General features: G+C 42.6%; 1 protein-coding gene across 3 annotated transcripts in view; it reads right to left on the reverse strand.

Moving 5' to 3' along the window:
* Positions 1-23072, reverse strand: part of LOC110494234 (retinoic acid receptor gamma-A) — a 67215-nt gene that overhangs the window by 38421 nt on the left and 5722 nt on the right. For all 3 annotated transcript variants that reach the window (XM_036950319.2, XM_090205640.1, XM_021569142.3), the window contains exon 2: positions 11576-11926. In XM_036950319.2, coding sequence (XP_036806214.1) covers positions 11576-11744 — 169 coding nt within the window. In that variant the 5' untranslated portion in view covers positions 11745-11926. The remainder of the gene's footprint in view (positions 1-11575; positions 11927-23072) is intronic.

Below are 23072 nucleotides of genomic sequence, written 5' to 3' on the forward strand. Positions count from 1 at the left end.
AAAAGAATAGAGACATTGAAAATGTACATGAAAATGGCTATATACAGTGCTGTAATGATATGCAAATAGTGGGAGTACAAAATGGAAAATAAATAAACATAAATATTGGTTGTATTTACAATGGTGTTTGTTCTTCACTGGTTGCCCTTTTCTTGCGGCAACAGTTCACAAATATTGCTGCTCTGATTGCACACTGTGGTATTTAACCCAATAGATATGGGAGTTTATCAAAATTGTATTTGTTTTCAAATACTTTGTGTGTCTGTGTAATCTGAGGGAAATATGTGTCTCTAATATGGTCATACATTTGACAGAAGGTTAGGAAGTGCAGCTCAGTTTCCACTTCATTTTGTGGACAGGGAGCACATAACCTGTCTTCTCTTGAGAGCCAGGTCTGCTTACAACGGCCTCTCTCAATAGCAAGGCTAATCTCAATGATTCTGTGCATAGTCAAAGCTTTCTTTACTTTTGGGTCAGTCACAGTGGTCAGGTATTTTGCCACTATGTACTCTCTGTTTAGGGCCAAATAGCATTCTAGTTTGCTCAGATTTTTTTGTTAGTTCTTTCCAATGTGTCAAGTAATTATCTTTTTGTTTTCTCATGATTTGGTTGGGTCTAATTGTGTTGCTGTCCTGGGGCTCTGTGGGGTCTGTTTGTGTTTGTGAACAGAGCCCCAGGACCAGCTTGTTTAGGGGACTCTTCTCCAGATTAATCTCTCTGTAGGTGAGGACTTTGTTATGGAATGATTCCTTTTAGGTGGTTGTCGAATTTAACGGCTCTTTACTGGATTTTGATAATTAGCAGGTATCGGACTAATTTTGCTCTGCTGCATTGTTTGGTGTTTTTCTGTTTTGTGTTTTTCCCTCTCTCTACCTCATGTCTCTCTCTCTACCTCATCTCTCTCTTTCTCATCTCTCTCTAAATTCAATTCAAATGGCTTTATTGGCATGGGAAATATATGTTTACATTGTCAAACAGTAAGTAAACATGACACTCACAAAAGTTTCAAAAGAATAGAGACTCTCTCTCTCTATCTCTCTCTCTTTCTCCCTCCCTGGTTTGTGTTTTCAACTCTTTCAGATTCTCTCTCTTCCCTCTTCATCTGGCTTGTGTTGCCTTTCTAATTCAATTCATTACATTCAGTTGATTTGCCCAGCCCTGGGGTTATTGACTACTTCAGCCCCATTAAAACCACGCTTTCCCCCACAAGCCTACTCAATTGCCGTGACTTTGGATACTTCATATGGTCAACTCCACCCCCCCCCCCCCCCCCATCCATCCACCCCTCCCCTTCCTTCCCTCGTTCAGGAGGGATGAACTCTGGAAGAAACCCCCACTGGGGCTCTAACTCCCCCTCCAAACTTCTCCGGCTCTTCTCCTCCCCTCCTTCCCTGGTTTCTGTTCCTTCCCTGGCTCACTTTTCTTCTGATCACTGTTTTTTGGATTCTCATTATCCATAATGATTTTCCCTTATTTTATAATTGCAAATTTGCTGTTATGTCAATATCTTCCCCATTATGTTAATGTACTGTTGCATTTTTTTCTCTCTTTTACTCTTTCTCTCTGCCTCTCTTCCTCTTTTTCGCTCTCTTTTCTCTCACTGTGGAAGTTTTAGGGTCAACTGAACAATAGTGAAACTTCCAAGAAAAAAGTCAATCTTTTCATAATGCTATGGCCTCTTTTTGCCCTTTTGTCTTTGCTTTGTTCATGTAAGCAAGTCTCCCACCAAACGTGTCCCTCTCTTAGTCTCAACATTTTTACCTGTCTTTCAACACGTCACACACACACACGCTCGTGCACACACACACACACACACACACACACACACACACGCACACTTCTCTGTGACACACAGCAGGGAGCGTAGCTGCACAATCTCAGCCTTCTCTGTTCTCTCCACACCTTGGGACAATTACAGCCCCCCTTACCCCCTCAAATCCCCCTTCCTACAGCTTCCAGCCCCAGGACCGAGGAAAGAGAGACAGAAACGAAAGAGGGAATGCAGACAGGAAAAGGGCGGTCCATTCTTTCTTTCTCTCTCTCCAACTCTTTTTCTAACACATGCACTCACACTCACATGCACACACACGCACATACACACACATAGTACACACACACATAGTACACACAAAGTCACATTCCAGCTCCTCACAGGGCATTTCAGAATCTGGTTCCTCAGCCATTCATCCTGTCATCATCTCTGAGAGAAACACACACAGGCCAGAACAATGGGCTCTCTCTGTCTTTCATAACAGCAGCACTAACAGTATGGGCACAAATCACAATGTGTTCATCAATAAAGCTGCAGTCACAATTATGGTCTCATTTAAGGAACTTTTGGCTGCATTTTGTGTGGTATTTGCCTGTGTTGGAATGTACAGCATTTGCTCATAAATCCAAACTTGTGTATCAGACTGTGGATCATTCTAAAAGAGAAAGCTTATAGTAATCTTGACATTGTAGTGATAAATAACACAGGCTGAGAATGATGAACACAGCCAGGAAGAGCTTTGGATCAGGAAGAGATCCATGAAGTCCTACATAAGTTTAGTGCCTATACATGACGAACACAAAATGCTATTATTATTTTTTACTATTATGATAATTAGGATTCTTGATTGTCGGGATTTTCTGTTTGTATGAGCCCTCGTGAAAGGCTTTGGCGCATCGGCCAGACAAGGCAAATTGGAGAGCCTACGCGCCGCCCTCCTCCTTGGACTGCAACCACCTAGTGAGCTCCATTGGACCACCTTGCTCTCAACACCACGCCTTTATTTATGCGGAGGAATTTCATTGGTTTATGTTTGTGTCCAACTCTTGTCAAAGGCTACTTAATCTTCATCTGTCATCATGTGGAGTCAGTCACCCACAGCCCCATCTGTGCATTTGTTTGGATTTTGTTCCTGACTCAAGTCTCTCTTCTAAACAACTACATTTTTAAAAAAAATGTAAAAAAAACAATTAGTGTTTCTTTCTGAAGGAATGGACTCATTCTCTGATTTATGTGTGTTTCGTCTTGTTGCGCACCCTGTTCTGATGAAGTTTGGGCCAGAATAAAAAGGTTTGAAACATTTTTCAACCAGAAGTGAATTAACTTCACCACATTGTGCTTAATTATCTTTCACCATAAACACATTCTATCTCCCTCTCTTGATCACTGTCACACACACACACACACACACACACACACACACACACACACACACACACACACACACACACACACACACACACACACACACACACACACACACACACACACACACACACACACACACACACACAGGCCTCTCTGCTGGTTGAGAGCTGGGACCAGAAACAAAATTCCAACCGATGTTATATAAATAAATAATTAGACACAATGCCCTGTTTGTTCTGGGCCCCTTCAGTACCACAGCAACCTTTACTTTTAGGCCATTCTCGTTATTTTTTTTTCATCAAAATGTGGCATTAATTTTAATCGCTTTGTTTTCCATCTCATCTCTGACTGCTTCTGACCAGGCTGTCCAGGCAGACCTCCAAGAGCCGCCGGCTTATATGACAGCAGAACGTGTTTGTGTGTCTGCAGGGCCATAGATACATAATGAGGACACTGAATTGTTTCCAATACTCTTTTTTAAAAATGTTATAAGAACTCCATCAGGTCTCAACTTACGGCTGAGAGTTAGAATAGTAAAATACACAAGTTTTTTTTACTGCGACCTGGCCAAGATAAAGCAAATCAGCGGGACACAAACAACACAGAGTTACACATGGAATAAACAAAACATACGGTCAATAACACAATAGAAAAGTCTATATACAGTGTGTGCAAATTAAGTAAGATTATGGACGTAAGGCAATAAATAGGCCATAGTGGCAAAATAATTACAATTTAGCAATTAAAAACTGGAGTGATAGATGTGCAGAAGATGAATGTGCAAGTAGAGATACTGGGGTGCAAAGGAGCAAAACAATAAATAACAATATGGGAATGAGGTAGTTGGATGGGCTATTTACAGATGGGCTATGTACAGGTGCAATGATCAGTAAGCTACTCTGACAGCTGATGCTTAAAGTTAGTGAGGGAGATAAGTCTCCAGCTTCAGTTATTTTTGCAATTCGTTCCAGTCATTGGCAGCAGAGAACTGGAAGGAAAGGCGGCCAAAGTAGGAGTTGGCTTTGGGGGTGTCCAGTGAAATATACCTGCTGGAGCGCATTCTACAGGTGCATGCTGGCTTTGTTGCGAAATAGGAAGATGTCGGAGATGCTTAATGCGAGTCTGGAAGGAGAGTTTACAGTATAACCAGACACCTATGTATTTGTAGTTGTCAACATATTCTAGGTCAGAACCGTCCAGAGTAGTGATGCTGGACGGGCTGGCAGGTGCGGGCAGCGATCTGTTGAAGAGCATGCATTTAGTTTTACTTGCATTTAAGAGCAGTTGGAGGCCACGGAAGGAGAGTTGTATGGCATTGAAGTTCATCTGGAGGTTTGTTAACACTGTGTCCAAAGAAGGGCCAGAAGTATACAGAATGGTGTCATCTGCGTAGAGGTCGATCAGAGATTCACCAGCAGCAAGAGCGACATCATTGATGTATACAGAGAAGAGAGTCGGCCCGAGAATTGAACCCTGTGGCACCCCCATAGAGACGGCCAGAGGTCCGGACAACAGGCCCTCTGATTTGACACACTGAACTCTGTCTGAGAAGTAGTTGGTGAACCAGGCGAGGCAGTCATTTGAGAAACCACGGCTGTTGAGTCTGCCGATAAGGATGCGGTGATTGACAGAGTCGAAAGCCTTGGCCAGTTCGACGAATGTGGCTGCACAGTATTGTCTTTTATCGATGGCGGTTATGATATCGTTTAGCGTGGCTGAGGTGCACCCATGATCAGCTCGGAAACCAGATTGCATAGCGGAGAAGGTACGGTGGGATTCAAAATGGTCTGTGATCTGTTTGTTCACTTGGCTTTAGAAGACCTTAGAAAGGCAGGATAGGATAGATATAGGTCTGTAACAGTTTGGGTCTAGAGTGTCTCCCCATTTGAAGAGGGGGATGACCGCGGCAGCTTTCCAATCTTTGGGGATCTCAGACGATACAAAAGAGAGGTTGAACAGGCTAGTAATAGGTGTTGCAACAATTGCAGTGGATAGTTTTAGAAAGAGAGGGTCCAGATTGTCTATCCCAGCTGATTTGTAGGGGTCCAGATTTTGCAAGTCTTTCAGAACATCAGCTATATGGAATTGGGTGAAGGAGAAATTGGGGAGGCTTGGGGAAGTTGCTGTGGGGGGTGTAGAGCTGTTGACCGAGGTAGGGGTAGCCAGGTAGAAAGTATGGCCGTAGAAAAATGCTTATTGAAATTCTCGATTATCGTAGGTTTTTCGGTGGTGACAGTGTTTCCCAGCCTCAGTGCAGTGGGCAGCTGGGAGGAGGTGCTCTTATTCTCCATGGACTTTACAGTGTCCCATAATATTTTGGAGTTTGTCTCTCCCTTTATCAATTCAATTCAGTTCAAGGGCTTTATAGGCATGGCAAACATATGTTAACATTGCCAAAGCAAGTGAAGTAGATATCTTTATCTCTCTCTATCTCTATCTATCTCTCTCTCCCTCTATCTCCCCCTCCTTTCTCTCTCTCTGTTTTTCTCTCCCTCTATCTCTCTCTCCCTCTCCCTCCCTCCCTCCCTCTCTCTGAGGGGCAGGGCTAAGATGTTATCAGTTATTAAGTGGTGCTAATGGACTCCCTGCCGTTTGGTCTGAAGACTCCAGATAATAGCAGAGATCAACAGATAACAGCCACTGTGACCAGATGAGCTGATTATCTCCCTGGTAGATCAGGACACACACGCAGAGGCACACACACACACAGCAATACCACAAAGTTTCCCTACTAACTCAATCCGGGAGCTACAGTGAGCTACAGAAGTATTAGGACAGTGTGATTATCTCCCTGGTAGATCAGGACACACACGCAGAGGCACACACACACACAGCAATACCACAAAGTTCCCCTACTAACTCAATCCGGCAGCTACAGTGAGCTACAGAAGTATTAGGACAGTGACACACTGTTGGTTGTGTTGGCACTCTACTCCAGGACTTTTCATTTGAAATGATACAATGACTATGAGATTAAATTACTGACTGTCAGTTTGAACCGTTTAGAAATGACAGCACCTTTTGTATATAGTCCGCACATTTTACAGGACCAAACGTATTGGGACAAAGCCAAAAGAACAACAAAACATTTGTCACTGTCCCAGTACTTTTGGAACTCACTGTATCTCTCTCACTGACACTGTGCTCAACAGGTATTTCTAATCTTGATGCCAGCATAGCAGATACTGCGTCAACTTGTCTGTGTGTGCGCGCGCATTTGTGGTGTGTGTGTGTGTGTGCGTGTGTGTGTGTGTGTGCGTGCGTGCGTGCATGTGCGCTCACGACCCGGGTGCATACTCCCATCGTTTAGTGTCTTTGTGTGTGTTTGTCAGAGTGCGTCCGTGTGTGTGTGTGCTCGTCTGCCAGTGAGTGTGTGTTCTCCAGGCAGGATGTGTTGTCAGATTCCTCCCCAACCTTGGCTCAGCCAGGGGGTTTAATGGGGAGTCCTCTCTACTGCTCTCTGCCTCTTCCTCAAATCCCTATGGGATTGATTGAGCAGAGGGAGAGAGGGACGGAAGGAGGGAGGGACTGACATGTGAAAGCCTGGCAAGGAGAACAGACAAGTTTGGACATGGAGGACAGGGAAAGCAGAGGGGGAGTCATGAGTGTTTTGTTTTACAAGTCTTTTACAGTTTTTATGACCACTACACTGAATTGGAGGGCTGGCTACTTACTGTAAGTCATTTTGGATCAAAGTGTATGCTCATTGTTGAGATCATTGTTAGCATGAATGTTCAATTGTTATACTGTATTGGCAGATTTTCCTGACCATCCAACCTGACCAAGAAAAACCCTAGGCACTATTCAATTTTTTTTATTAACTTATCTCAATAGTTTCAAGTTCTACTAGTTAGTATTTAAGTAGTGTCAATAATGATGATTGTGGAACAAACTCAAAATACTCAAATGTATAAGCTTTCAATCTCAAACCGTTCAAGGCCATTTGTTTCCTCAAACCATTTGGGTTAGCAGTCCACTGCAACTTACGATCAAACTAACTTTGTCCAATGAAATGTACTAGTGTCAATTTTTCTTTGTTCTCTCCAGCATCCATCTGTCATTGATCTGTTCCTCTCCAGGCTTCATTCCTGCAGTATTGACATCTATGTGTTTCATGTGGTTATAGTCAGAGCCAGGGCACTAATAACAGAGCAAATTGCTCATACTCACATTACTCTCAGTCTCTACATGTCTGCTGGAGAGGAATAGGGGCAAGGAAATTACTGTACTGTGTATTTTTGACCTTTATTTAACTAGGGAAGTCAGTTAAGAACAAATTCTTATTTTCAATGATGGCCTAGTGGGTTAACTGCTTGTTCAGGGGCAGAACGACAGATTTGTACCTTGTCAGCTCGGGGATTTGAACTTGCAACATTCCGGTTACAAGTCCAATGCTCTAGCCACTAGGCTACCCTGGGACTGCTGGACGTGTGTGTGTGTGTGTGCATGTGTGTGTGTGTGCATGTGTGTGTGTGTGCATGCGTGTGTGTGTGTGTGGGTGCGTGCGTGCGTGCGTGCGTGCGTGTGTATGTGTGTGTGTGTGTGTCAGACTTCAGTCTCCTTTCAACATGCTTAAAAGAGATAGTAGTATTTCAAATTATTTCCCACATGCTTTCTCCCTCACTCATCCCTCTACTTGTTCAACACACTATCACAGCTTATTGTGAAATAGACACATATTACATAATTAGACATTTGTGAGAGGCACAAAAAGGTTAATCACAACGCATCTTGTGTGTATTACATGATTTTCTGTCTTCGTAACGCATTCATGTACATTTAGTGTCTATTTCACGATAATCTGTGATACTGGGTTGACTTTTCTCTCTCTCTCTCTCTCTCTCTCTCTCTCTCTCTCTCTCTCTCTCTCTCTCTCTCTCCCAATTTAAGGGGCTCTATTGGCATTGGAAACATATGTTTACATTGCCAAAGCAAGTGAAATAGATAATAAACAAAAGTTAAAGAAACAATAGAAAATTTACAGTAAACGTTACACTCAAAAGTTCCAAAAGAATAAAGACATTTAAAATGTCATATTATGTCTATATACAGTGTTGTAATGATGTGCAAATAGTTAAAGTACAAAAGGGAAAATAAATTACCATAAATATATGTTGCATTTACAACGGTCTTTGTTCTTCACTGGATGCCCTTTTTTGTGGCAACAGGTCACACATCTTGCTGCTGTGATGGCACACTGTGACATTTCACCCAGTAGATATGGGAATTAATCAATGTTTGATTTGTTTTCAAATTCTTTGTGGATCTGTGTAATCTGAGGGACATATGTCTCTCTAATATGGTCATACATACTGTATGTCAGGAGGTTAGGAAGTAAAGCTCAGTTTCCACTTCATTTTGTGGGCAGTGAGCACATAGTCTGTCTTCTCTTGAGAACCAAGTCTGCCTTTGGCGGCCTCTCTCAATAGCAAGGCTTTGCTGAGTCTATACAAAGTCAAAAATGTCCTTATTTTTGGGTCAGTCACAGTGGTCAGGTATTCTGCCACTGTGTACTCTCTGTTTAGGGCCATATAGCATTCTAGTTTGCTAATTTCTTGTGCATTGTGTCAAGTAATTATCTTTTTGTTTTCTCATGATTTGGTTGGTTTGTCCTGGGGCTCTGTGGGGTCTGTTTGTGTTTGTGAACAGAGCCCCAGAACCAGCTTGCTTAGGGGGATCTTTTCCAGGTTAATTTCTCTGTATGTGATGGCTTTGTTATGTATGGTTTGGGAATTGTTTCCTTTTAGGTAGTTGTTGAATTTAACAGCTCTTTTCTGGATTTTGATCATTAGCGGGTATCAGTGCAGCAGACGGCTCTAGTGCCCTTGCCAATTTGTGATATTTGTTGAAGAGGGTGGGGCTTAAGCTGCATCACTGTCTCACCCCCCCGGCCCTGTGGAAAGAAATGTGTGTTTTTTTTGCCAATTTTAACCACACACTTGTAGTTTGTGTACATGGATTTTATAATGTTGTATGTTTTTCCCCCAACACCACTTTTCATCAATTTGTACAGCAGACCCTCAAATTGAGTCAAAACATTTTTTTTAAAGGATGAGAAGACTTGCCTTTGTTTTGGTTTGTTTGTCAATTAGGGTGTGCAGGGTGAATAGGTGTTCTGTCATACAGTCATTTGGTAAAAAGCCAATTTGACATTTGCTGAGTACATTTTCTTTGGGTTGATCAGTCCTCGGTTCCAAATACTAGGGAAGATGTCAGAGCTGAGGATGATGTTAAAGAGTTTAAGTACAGTGGGGCAAAAGAGTATTTAGTCAGCCACCAATTGTGCAAGTTCTCCCACTTAAAAATATGAGAGAGGCCTGTAATTTTCATCATAGGTACACTTCAACTATGACAGAAAAATGAGGGGACAAAATCAAGAAAATCACATTGTAGGATTTTTTATGAATTTATTTGCAAATTATGGTGGAAAATATATATTTTTTTCTGGCTCTCACAGACCTGTAACTTCTTCTTTAAGAGGCTCCTCTGTCCTCTACTCGTTACCTGTATTAATGGCACCTGTTTGAACTTGTTATCAGTACAAAAGACACCTGTCCACAACCTCAAACAGTCACACTCCAAACTCCACTATGGCCAAGACCAAAGATCTGTCAAAGGACACCAGAAACAAAATTGTAGACCTGCACCAGGCTGGGAAGACTGAATCTGCAATAGGTAAGCAGCTTGGTTTGAAGAAATCAACTGTGGGAGCAATTATTAGGAAATGGAAGACATACAAGACCACTGATAATCTCCCTCGATCTGGGGCTCCACACAAGATCTCACCCTGTGGGGTCAAAATGATCACAAGAACGGTGAGCAAAAATCCCAGAACCACACGGGGGGACCTAATGAATGACCTGCAGAGAGCTGGGACCAAAGTAACAAAGCCTACCATCAGTAACACACTACGCCGCCAGGGACTCAAATCCTGAAGTTCCAGACGTGTCCCCCTGCTTAAGCCAGTACATGTCCAGGCCCGTCTGAAGTTTGCTAGAGAGCATTTGAATGATCCAGAAGAAGATTGGGAGAATGTCATATGGTCAGATGAAACCAAAATATAACTTTTTGGTAAAACTCAAATCGTCGTGTTTGGAGGACAAAGAATGCTGAGTTTTATCCAAAGAACACCATACCTACTGTGAAGCATGGGGGTGGAAACATCATGCTTTGGGGCTGTTTTTCTGCAAAGGGACCAGGACGACTGATCCGTGTAAAGGAAAGAATGAATGGGGCCATGCATCATGAGATTTTGAGTGAAAACCTCCTTCCATCAGCAAGGGCATTGAAGATGAAACGTGGCTGGGTCTTTCAGCATGACAATGATCCCAAACACACCGCCCGGGCAACGAAGGAGTGGCTTCGTAAGAAGCATTTCAAGGTCCTGGAGTGGCCTAGCCAGTCTCCAGATCTCAACCCCATAGAAAATCTTTGGAGGGAGTTGAAAGTCCGTATTGCCCAGCAACAGCCCCAAAACATCACTGCTCTAGAGGAGATCTGCATTGAGGAATGGGCCAAAATACCAGCAACAGTGTGTGAAAACCTTGTGAAGACTTACAGAAAACGTTTGAACTCTGTCATTGCCAACAAAGGGTATATAACAAAGTATTGAGATAAACTTTTGTTATTGACCAAATACTTATTTTCCACCATAATTTGCAAATAAATTCATAAAAAATCCTACAATGTGATTTTCTGGATGTTTTTTTCTAATTTTGTCTGTCATAGTTGAAGTGTACCTATGATGAAAATTACAGGCCTCTCTCATCTTTTTAAGTGGGAGAACTTGCACAATTGGTGGCTGACTAAATACTTTTTTGCCCCACTGTAGATATGGGAGTACTCTCTTTCTTTCTCTCTCTTTCTCTCTCTCTCTCTCTCTGGACAACAGCACCCCCTTTGAACTTGTGTGGAAACTCTGACAGCCCCACTGGCTCACCCATTCAAAAACAAGAAACTGTTTCAAACCTCTCCCCCCTCTCTCTCTCTAATCCCTCTCTTTTCATGTTGTTTTTTATATGTTATAATTTGATTCACCTCTGTAAAGCCAGCTCATAAAGGGACACTTGTTCTTCCTGCTGCCTTCAGACTAGAGAGAGGCCAGGCTGGCCCCGGCCCTGTACCCTGCCAACCCACTGCCTGTAGCCCCCCAACCCCCCTCCCCTGCGGGCCGGCCTACCGGCCTGCCTGCTTTACCACATGGAAAAACCCTGCTTTCCTGGAAGGGATGTTTTTTGCTCTCTCTCTCTCAATCTCTCTTGTTTTCTTTCTCTCTCTCGCTTTCTCTCTCTCTCTCTTGCTCTCTCTCTCCATCCCAATCCATCCCAAGAGTTGTGACTGAGTAAGATATAGCAAAAGGGTGCCTTTTTGAGTATGTTATTGTGTGTGTGTATACATTATGTATTGAATATGGAGAATATGATTAACAGTACTTACACAATGCAGCCATCTCTTTCGGTAGGTCTGCCCCAAATCGTCCAAACAGGCTGCTATTGGCCAGCAGGTCGAAGGGGGAGTGACTCCTCATGGAGTTGAAGGCAAAGGGGTAGACAGCAGGTGAAAAGCCAGTCATGTGACCCACCTGCCGTTCCCTATTAGTTGCCATGGCGTTGAGAGAATAATTCCGGTCCAGGATAGCTCCGGTCCACTGTCCCGCTCAGGCAGTGGTCTTCTTGGGGTTGGTCCTGCGGGCCTGGAGAGTACAGGGCTGAGGAAGTATGATGAGCTGAGGTGGGACCCACAGACGAGACACCAAGCCTGGGCAACACTGCCTCAGATCTACGCTCTCTGGAGGGAAAGAAGAGAGAATAGGAGGTTAGTTACAATGCCTGTCAGTTTAAAGTAGGCTACACAGCCTCAATCCAAATGCATCAATATATGATCCAATGAGAAGTCTGTTACAAACATAACATCATTCATGGAGAAACTGTAGCAGACTCAAAAAATGGTAAGAAGAAAAGTGAATGATGAGGAATAAAGGGAATATGGGATATGATGAAGACAGCAGTGGGCAGAGAATGAGAGACAGCGACAGTTCTAGGGAAAATAAGTACAAAGTAGGACTGAGAGGATGAGACAGAGCAGAGAAAGGCTTCCAAACAGTGCAATGCCATCTGATTTAAATCAGCCCAACTCCACTATAAAGAGTCTCTGTGTTTTCTCTGCCAGCCTGAAACTGTGGCTGCTCTGCCCAGGGTACTGTGCCCAACACACTTAATCCATTACAACACGGGTTAAGTGTGCCCCCCCCCCCCCCCCATCTTCTGGGTCAGATACACAGAAAGCAGCAGAAGATGTACCTTGTCAGATCAAATTATTTCCTCTATCTATCATTGTAACTCTCCCTTTCTCCCTCCCTCCGTATCTCCGCCTGGTGTACCATCCCACCCCCCACAGAGTGATGTGATGAGTGGATGGGGTCACATTCTCGCCGGTAGATCTGTGGTTAACACACAGGAGCCAAAGAATGCAGTGTTGTTTTGGGCATGCTGCAGCTTATGAATCATAGTGTGAGAGAGAGAGAGTTAGAGAGAGAGAGAGAGAGAGAGAGAGAGAGAGAGGAGAGAGAGAGAGAGAGAGAGTTAGAGAGAGAGAGAGAGAGAGAGAGAGAGGAGAGAGAGAGAGTGAGAGAGAGAGAGAGAGAGAGAGAGAGAGAGAGAGAGAGAGAGAGAGAGAGAGAGAGAGAGAGAGAGAGGAGGAGGAGGAGGTGGGAGAGGGAGAGGGAGAGGGATGGAGAGAGAGAGAGAGAGAGAGAGAGTTAGAGAGAGAGAGAGTGAGAGAGAGAGAGAGAGAGGAGGAGGAGGAGGTGGGAGAGGAGAGAGAGAGGAGGAGGAGGAGGTGGGAGAGGGAGAGGGAGAGAGATGGAGAGAGAGAGAGAGAGAGAGAGAGTTAGAGAGAGAGAGAGTGAGAGAGAGAGAGAGAGAGAGAGAGAGAGAGAGAGAGTTAGAGAGAGAGAGAGGAGAGAGAGAGGAGGAGGAGGAGGTGGGAGAGGGAGAGGGAGAGGGATGGAGAGAGAGGGAGAGAGGGGGAGAGAGAGAGAGAGAGAGAGAGAGGAGGGGAGAGGGAGAGGGAGAGAGAGGAGGGGAGAGGGGGAGTGAGAAGGTGGGTGGGAAGGAGAGAGATAGAAAGAGAGAGAAAGAGGGGGAGAGGGAGAATGAGAGAGGAGAGAGGAGCAGAGGGAGGGAATGGTGAGGAACTCACAGTACCGTCTCAAAACAGGGAAGAACATGTCCATGGATTAACATGTACAGTGGAAAAACACACTCACACACACACTCACTCTGCAGTGACCTGTTCCACGCACTGGGGGGCACTGCAGGGGCAGTAGGGTGGCATACTGAGCAAGAGCGCAAACATGCACACATACACAAATGTACACAAAGAGGCCATAACACACACAACCCCTGAAAACGGACCCATCAGCGCAAACACATACTTGTATTCTTTTCTTCCTCCTTCCCCCTGTCTGTCTGTCTGTCTGTCTGTCTGTCTGTCTGTCTCTCTCCCATGTTCACAGAGCTAGCTAATTACAGCCTACTGCAGCGGGGCACCGCTAATTTAGAGTTCCATTCCAGTAAACTGTTCCACATGTGGGGCCAGGCCGGCTGGCCAACCCAGCCACGTTACAGAAAGGACACACACACCACTCACGCATGTGTGCTTCCCTATACCATATACCATATACAATACATAGGACCCTGCGTTTTTCCTGTTCAGGTCACACTGTACCCCCCTACACTATACACATAGGATTAACCCTTCTACCCAAGACATTCGATCCACTAAATCAACCCAGTGGATACTCTACGCCCCCTATCAATACCCTGACCCATCTATCATCACAACTGTCATAGATACCCTCTCTCTTTCTCCTCTCCATCTCCTCTTCCTGTTTCTATCCCCTCCCCTGCTCTAACCACCTCATCCTCCATCCCTAAACCTCCCTCGCAACCGTTTCCAATCAGTCCACGAAATACATCCCTCTGCCAGGATTTGAATCTGCTTCTCATTGTTCTATTTGTTCCATCAGGTCTGCTGTTAGGCCGAGCTCTGACCCGGAGGTTTACGGGATGTTATGGTTGTGTTGTTTTGTTTGCTTTTTTTTGTCTTGTTGTGTTCTGTTCTGAATAACCATGCCTTGTAGCTCATTACTCATTGTTCCTCAACCACACACATGTATGCATGTACACGCAAACAAAAGCATCAACTATCTCACAATTGTTTTCAAAGCCATAAATTCTCTTATTGACATATTTTTTTTAAAAGTTTGGATCTTCGGGGGTTTCAGCACTTCTCTGTGAGGGCCAATTTCTCCTCCAAATATTTTCACCGAGAGAGAAAAAAGGCTTTTGTGCGCCAGAGACAAAGAATCTCTTATAGTAAGAAGTATGGGCAACTAAATAAATAATTGAGTAGGTGGGATTGTATGAGTGATGTAGACGGGTGTCCAATATACACATGCAAGTAAGTGGTGCAAAGACATCCCTTCAGACACACATACTCACTCCCGCACAGATACACAATCATTGACTTTATTAAGCACCCTTATGGGGAAGTGTTTGGTGGGAACCAGGGTCAGTCGGAAGCTCCATTGCTATCTCAAATTGACCCTGAAGAGGTGAAGTATGGAGGAGAGATGAAGTTATTACGGGATCTGTTGGGAGGAACCACACCACAGACAGCCCTGGTGTTGCTTCACTTGCAATGGGCTCCCTTACTGATCACAACACAAGACCCAAGTCTCTCTAGTACTATGAAAGAAAGAGAAAAAGAAGGAAAGAAAGAAAGAAAAGCAGGGAAGGAAAAAAGAAAGTGGTGAAAGCGAAAGATGATAGAACACAGAGGGAAAGAGAGAGAGAGAGTAAGAGAGAGAAGAAAGAAAGAGTTTGTTTCAGGCATCTGGAAGGCACGGAGCCTTTCCTCCATTCGTAAGAGGTGAGTAGCGCTTCATTAATTACTCCCACATTGGGAGCTGGATTGAGATGAGAAAGAGGGGACTTTGGTGAAGAAAGAGGGAGGGAGCGAACTGGCTGATGAAAAACGTACATAAAAATAAAGAAACGGTTTATTTCCCCCAATAAACACACAAAATAATGAGCCTCCAACCCAGAGAACTGTTGCATTTTCTCTAATGAGTCACACCAGCCAGGGGAGCCTCTCTCTCTCTCCCTCCAGGGGTAACACACCTTGGGCAGGGCAACAAAAGCAGTGCTGTGCGTTTCTGGGCTTCCAGGCCTCAATGCTGCCTTTATGAGGCCGGGCTGGGTCGGTTCAGACTGGGCCGTCTGGCCCTGCTGAGACACACACACACGTACAAACACGGTGTGTGTGGAGGGGGCAAAGGGGTGTTGTCTCAGTGATCTCATCGCCCACCATCACCCTCAAGTCCATTACCCCAAGTCCCGACCTGACTCAACCTGCCACTCTTCACGCACACGCACACACACACACACACACACACACACACGCACACGCCCGAGGGGTGCACAGGTAACTGACGCCCACCGAATGCAGAGGAATTAAAAGCAGCTTTGGTGTGTGTGTGTCAGAGGTTTTCCATTCCAAAAAGACCTTTAACTGAAGGGCAGACCTCAACACACACCAAACAGAAAAACATTTCTTGCCTCTCTTCACACTGGTTCTCGTGAAAATGTTTATTTTACAGAAGTATTTGACATTGGTCGAACAGCTAGACATATAAAATGTATACATATATTTATACTGTATAGCATAGGCTTGATTTTGGGCTCCCGAATGGCGCAGCGGTCTAAGACACAGCAGTCTAAGGCACTTAATCTCAGTGCTAGAGGCATCACTACAGACACCCTGGTTCAAATCCAGGCTGTGTCACAACCAGCCGTGATTGGAAGTCCCATAGGGCGGTGCACAATTGGCCCAGTTTCATCCGGTGTAGGCCGTCATTGTAAATAAGAATTTGTTCTTAACTGACTTGTGTAGTTAAATAAAGTTTACAAATAGCCTACACCAGCCACTGCATATATAACTATGACCTTTGGATATTTTTCTAATCCTACTTCTAATTTTCTTTACAAATAAAACAAACAATAAAAGCCTGTCTGAAGTTAATCACAAGTAAAATCTGTCCTCCAGTGTTACCAACTGCACCTGCCTCTTGTTATTCAGGGACCATGTACAGTGTAAAATGTGTTTTTTCCAACTGAGTTAAACCCACACAACTGCTTGTTTGTGAGGCGAAGCGTACACTTCTCTGGGTGATTTTAAGTATCCAGCTTTCATGTGGCGAATGCAACCCACTGAGTAATATGGAGGCGTGGTTTAATATGCCTCTAACTACTGACTTAAACACACACACACACACACACACACACACACACACACACACACACACACACACACACACACACACACACACACACACACACACACACACACACACACACACACACCAGGTCATTACTGAGGTGGGCATGCAGAGAGAGCTTTAATCAAACTCATAAAAACTGCACACTGTGACCCCAAGTCATTCTTTAATGACTTATTAAATCACCTCTCTGCCTGCCAGACATGTTTCACCGACTGGCTTAAGGTTTTAATCTCCATGTGTACAGTTGGATATTTTTACTGAAACAATACAAGTTAATTCACTTAATTCAGAGACGGACCATCACTGTGTGTAAGTGATGTAGATTTGAGGAGCATTCACAGCTATCTAAAGCAGTTTGTGTAAAACCTCATGCAGCTCAACTATTCAGCATTAAATCCATAAATGTTCTATAGAACAAGACGTTACGATCTAATATATTTTCCCAACATGGAATTAGAGCTGGCATTAGAACTGGTTAGAATTTGTTACCAGTTGTCAAAACTGCCAGGTTATGCAGCTACTACATACAGTTGACGCAGTAAGACTGAGGGATGGAGAATTTAAAATCGCAGCAGGAGAGAAACTGAAAAAGTCCCAAACTCCAATCCTCTCAAATCGACCCAAGCAGGATAAATGAGAAGTGTGTAAAATCATGCCGTCTTTAGTTAAAAACATGGGCTTATTTGTTAAGTGGAGTTAAAGTATGTAGTCAAAATACAAAAAAAAGTATATAACCTTGTATTTGTATGTGGGTGTGTGTGTTTTTCCCTCTCTCTGCAGAAGTGTTGTCTGCTGTGTCTGAATTAGCACAGGGTCAAACGGTCCGCATGGCAAGTTTCACATGGCACACACACACACACACACACACACACACACACACACACACACACACACACACATGGCCAATCGCACAGACAGACATGCTGATAAACTTACACACACACACGCCTGCACACACCCGCATGCACACAGACACACAAAATATATTTGCCCACAAACAATACACAATTCAATTAAATGTTCTCTCTTTCCCAGACAAAATAAAAGGCCATAGTATATGAGCTATGTTGACATATAGCTGGCTCTCTAAAACACATGCTACCATCGGTCTCGTAAAAACCAAAATATTTTTACGATTGTGGTCTAGGCTTGCGAACAATAACTATAATTTATGAAAGCTATTATATTGTTGGCTTTGCTATTTTTTGTTGTTGTAACTATGCATGTACATTTCCTTTATTAGCCAGATATTTAGATACTATTTATGACCAAGATGGTAAGTTAAAAAACGACAATGCCCTTTTTTACCACTGTTAACTTCTTTGACGCAAACTAGACTCTTGTGCTAACACAAACACTGTCGTGGGAACGAAATGTTTAACTTCATGTGAACATTTTACTTCCAATTGTGGAAACTTTCACCTCATAATCATTCGTTATGGTTGCTTTGTTTCTATGTAACCATTGAGTCTACATTCTCATTCACAGCTCCTGTCTCCTCTAGCCACAGCCATCTCATTGTATCTCTCCCTGTCAGGCGGACAGATGGTACAGAAACATGGGATTTGTTTAGGCAGCAGTAACTGCTTCTCACACGCCTCATAATAGCGCCTATGGAAATTGGAATATGTTTTATCCAACCAAGCCTATAATGTGTTTCTATACTGTCCTCTATACCTTCCACTGCAAACAATCATTTGAGCTGTGCTTTAGCCACATAATGTCAAAATAACATAAAAGTGGCTTTCAGTCTTTGTAATAACATCACTGTTACTGTTACAATCACTGTCGTAACCTTTACAATAACTTACTAACCATAAATAATGGTAGTTACAGATACGCCAGTGACTATAATACTGTTACTCTCTTAATGGCAGGCCTAATCATAATAGTGGCTGCAATAACAGCACTAATGACGGTAATGATGATAATAATGTTTAAATCAAACGCACAATGGTGCCGTTATGGGGAGCCCAACCCCTCCGGCTGACTCTGGGGTTGCCAGGTCGCGACTGAGGTCACCCCATGTCGCTCCAGGCTACAGATAGGGTTCAGGGGTCACTCTTAATCGAGGCATTTAGTAGGCACCTTTTAGCTCTGTGCTCACGTGTCTGTGTCAGTCTGCCCTAGTGCTGGAGTTACCCTCTCTCTATCTCTTCTCTTTTGCTCTCTCCCGTCTCTCTCTCGCTCTCTCTCTCTCTCTCTCTCTCTCTCGGGGGTCGAGGGTTGCGTTCCGCCACAGAGGAAGGACTAGAGGTGACCTGCTGTGTTTAAAGGACTAGTGGATGTTGATCTGAAGGCATGCCTGAGGCTGTGATTAAAGTAACACACAGACAGAGGACAGCTTCACTGGTACACCAGGTGGCCAGATGATACAACCTGACCCAATGACAATGACCACTATTCAACAGACTTAAACACAGTGTTAAAGTACCAAACACGGTACCTTATGAGACAAAGATTTTGAACTAAACAGCAGTGCACCAATAAAAGTGAAGCATAAAGCTTTTTTTTTTTTAAATATGAAGAAGAACAGTCCTACTTGGAGGAAAATGTTCATTTGGAAAGAGTTAAATGTGATGAGTAGCCACACACAAGAGAGTTGTTCTTAAACAACGCAGAACAGACGAGCAGTTGAATAGCCTGTATCAGAAGTGAACAGGCGCTCCAACTCAACACTTAAAGCAGAACCACACTCCTGCATGGTTTCCATTAAGAGTCCTTTATGTAACACCAAAGAAAATAAGTCATCGTTACCGAACAAAAATATGTTTGTTTCGTCCAGGCTGGAAAACAAGAAAATACCATTCTGGAAATATATCATTTAATGAAATTGCCATTGATATTCATAGAGAAAAACTGAAAGGTCGACAAAAGAGCAACATCTCTCTCTCGCTGTACTCTGTACACCATTGTGACTATACTGGCACACAAGAGGAAACGAGAAGAACAGGCATTTACATTTTGAGCAAGTAAAGCTCAACTATTGCTGGTACCTATTGTCCCCTCAAATGAAAATAAAATCAATGGCTTTGGTGCAATTTACACAAGTACGTGGTATGTTTTCACAACTCTAAGCACAAAAAATGGCTCATGTTTCAAAACTCCAAGCACATTTTGAATTGATGTGTACAACAAACACATTCACAAAGTGACTTGTTCACTGCACCAAATCAATTACAATTTGAATACACATTCAAAATGCAATATGAATAGTACTTTTGATATGATTTTCTTGTAATTTGTTAACAATACAATTAACTATCACTTAATCAAACTGCTCAAAACTGATAACTACTGAACTAAAATGATGTAGTGCCGACCTTGTTTTAAATTGCTTTTGTTTTATTTTCACAAGTATGTGGTGCTTTTCACAACTCTTAACTCTCGCAATGATACACTTAAAGTCCTACAATACTCTAAATAGATCATCAAAAAGGCAGATGTTTCAAAACTCTAAGCACATTTTCAATTGACTAAGTACAACACACAAAATCATACCATCACTCTTTCAACAAATTGAATCAGTGTTTCATCTACAAATACATGTTTCACATTGCAACACATGTTCATAAAAAGTGTATCATTGCCTTTCCCGTTGCCTTTCCCATTGCCTTTCCCAGACATTATTACTACTATTACTTATTTTGACGGCTCTTAATTGATGATCACTTAAACGTTTGGTAAACCTATACATTTTGAGAACTACATGAAGTTCATCAATGTCACGTCCTGACCCTAGCTCCTTTTTTATGTCTCTATTTTAGTTTGGTCAGGGCGTGAGTTGGGGTGGGCATTCTATGTTTTGGTTCTGTGTGTTATATTTCTAGGTGTTTGGCCTGGTATGGTTCCCAATCAGAGGCAGCTGTCAATCGTTGTCTCTGATTGAGAACCATACTTAGGCAGCCTGTTTTCCCACCATGGGTTGTGGGTAGTTGTTTTCCGTTTCAGTGTTTTCACCATATGGGACTGTTTTGGTTTTAATTTATTCTCTTGTTCTTTTGTATTTAGTGTTCAGTTAATTAAAGGAAATATGAACACGTACCACGCTGCGCTTTGGTCTACTCCTTCTTCCTCAGACGAACATCGTTACTATCAATTTGATCACTCTTTGCTGCTGAGAATTGTCCTGCACAGCAGGAAAATCAAACTTTGTAGAATATCTGAGTTTTAAAAAGCCTGCTAAAGTTTGTAATTTCCACTTAGACATTTCAGATTTGATTTGCCCGAACAAAACATGCAACAACACCTATGAAAATGTCCATTAATCATAATCCACATAATACTTCACATGTATTGTTGCTGAAGGATTATTTTCTTGCTGTTGCAAACTGGATCAGATTAAAGTCCTACATCTGTAGAAACATAGAAAGTATTATATATACTCAAATGTACCTCTATGATGATGACTATTATGATTTAACTTAACTTTTTCTGCCTGAATTGTAAATATATTTTTTTTGTCACTGGCCTACGCACAATATCCCATAATGTCAAAGTATAATTATGTTTTTCAAAATATTTACAAAATAATATAAAATTAAAAGCTGAAATGTCTTGAGTCAATAAGTATTCAACCCCTTTGTTATGGCAAGCCTTAACATGTTCAGGAGTACAAATGTGCTTAACAAGTCACATAATAAGTTGGATAGACTCACTCTGTGTGCAATAACAGTGTTTAACATGACTGTTGAATGACTGCCTCATCTCTGTACCCCACACATATACAATGATCTGTAAGGTCCCTTAGTCGAGCAATGAATTTCAAAAACCGATTCAACCAAAACAAAAGACCAGGGAAGTTTTCCAGAGACTCATAAAGAAGGGTACCTATTGGTAGATGGGTCAAAATATACAGTCATTGAATATTCCTTTGAGCATGGTGACGTTATTAATTACACTTTGGATGGTGTATCAATACACCAGGTCACTACTAATATACAGGCGTCCTTCCTAACTCAGTTGCCGGAGAGGAAGAAATCGCTCAGGGATGGAGCTAAGCACAGGCAAAATCATAGAGGAATACCTGGATCAGTCTGCTTTCCACCAGACACTGGGAGGGGAAATCACCTTTCAGCAGGACCAAAGGCCAAATCTACACTGGAGTTGCTTACCATAGAAGACAGTGAATGTTCCTGAATGGCCAACTTACTTAAATCCAATACTTGAAAATGTATGGCAAGACCTGAAAATGGTTGTCTAGCAATGATCAACAACCAATTTGACAGAGCTCGAAGAATTCTGAAAATAATAATGAAAATATTGCTGCACAATCCAGGTGTGGAAAGCTCTTAGAGACTTACCCAGACAGACTCACAGGTGTGATCACTGCCAAAGGTGATTCTACAAAGTATTGACTCAGGGGTGTGAACACTTATGTAAATTAGATCTTTTTGTATTTCCATTTCAATACATTTGCAAGGATCTCTTGAAGCATGTGCTTTATTGTTTTGCATTGGCCAATAGAGTACTGTAATACTGTGATTGATATCATTTACATAGCAGACACTTTTATCCAAAGTGACAACATGATATTCCTTTCATTACATTGTGAAATCTGTCTTCAATCACCACACCTTTGATCACACATGGGATCAAAATTCTGGAAATGTAATATTCAGTCAATATTAGTGCATCATGGGAAAGCAGTTTAATGTCATTTACAGTACTGTGTACTACGTTCAAAGGGCAATTTTGAAACATGTATCTTACCTTCCTTGCTAATGGATTAACTGGTTGTTAAGATAACTAAATTGAGAAGATATGATTATGTGTTTTGGTGATTAAACCAATGTACTCGTTATATTTCACAGTAAATGTATATTTTGATTAATGGTTATGTGGTGAAAGATGTCTAAAAACAAAATGAATGCACAATGAAAGGTGTATAACACTGTGCTACGTTTAAGTGATAATACCACAGAAGCCGACTTCGTCTCGGGCCTAACAACACCTGTGCCAATATATCCTCCAAACACCGGCTTCAGGGGCATTATCACTTTTATACAACAGGTTACCAACATATTCAAACAATGATTGACATATTTTATTTAAAAACATAATTTTTATGAATAAATTCATACTATTTCATCCTTCCACAAGACATAGTCTCGACACAGATCTAGGGTTGCTACCCAAGCCGGTTGGTTGTTCGTTCTATCGGTTCGGTTTCCTGAGACGCGACCCAGACGTTCAGTCTTTTCGTTCTGTATCTATGGACACAGACGTTCATTCTAAATGTTCCATTGCCTTACTGGCTGGCAACATTCGTATCCCTTGTTTGCTCACTAGTTAACTACGGCTAACTACGGCTAACTACGGCTAACTTACAGTCACGTCAAACAGTGCAGCCAGAATAACAACAGTAGCTGCATTTGCATTTGTTTAAGCTGTTTTCTAGTGACATTTATTTGGATACATCCATAACAATGAGCTAATGAGGTCTGATTTCACCTGGCATAGAACATGTGCTCTCTCATCAGGACACTGTTGTTCAGAGGCCAATGACACAGCTAACATAATCACTTCCAACTGAAGCTGGAAAGACTGAAAACTATATCCATAAAAATGATACCAGCTAATTCAAGA

Source organism: Oncorhynchus mykiss, chromosome 17 (genome assembly GCF_057628025.1).
Source record: "Oncorhynchus mykiss isolate SJ-2025 chromosome 17, ASM5762802v1, whole genome shotgun sequence".
Lineage (NCBI taxonomy): Eukaryota > Metazoa > Chordata > Actinopteri > Salmoniformes > Salmonidae > Oncorhynchus > Oncorhynchus mykiss.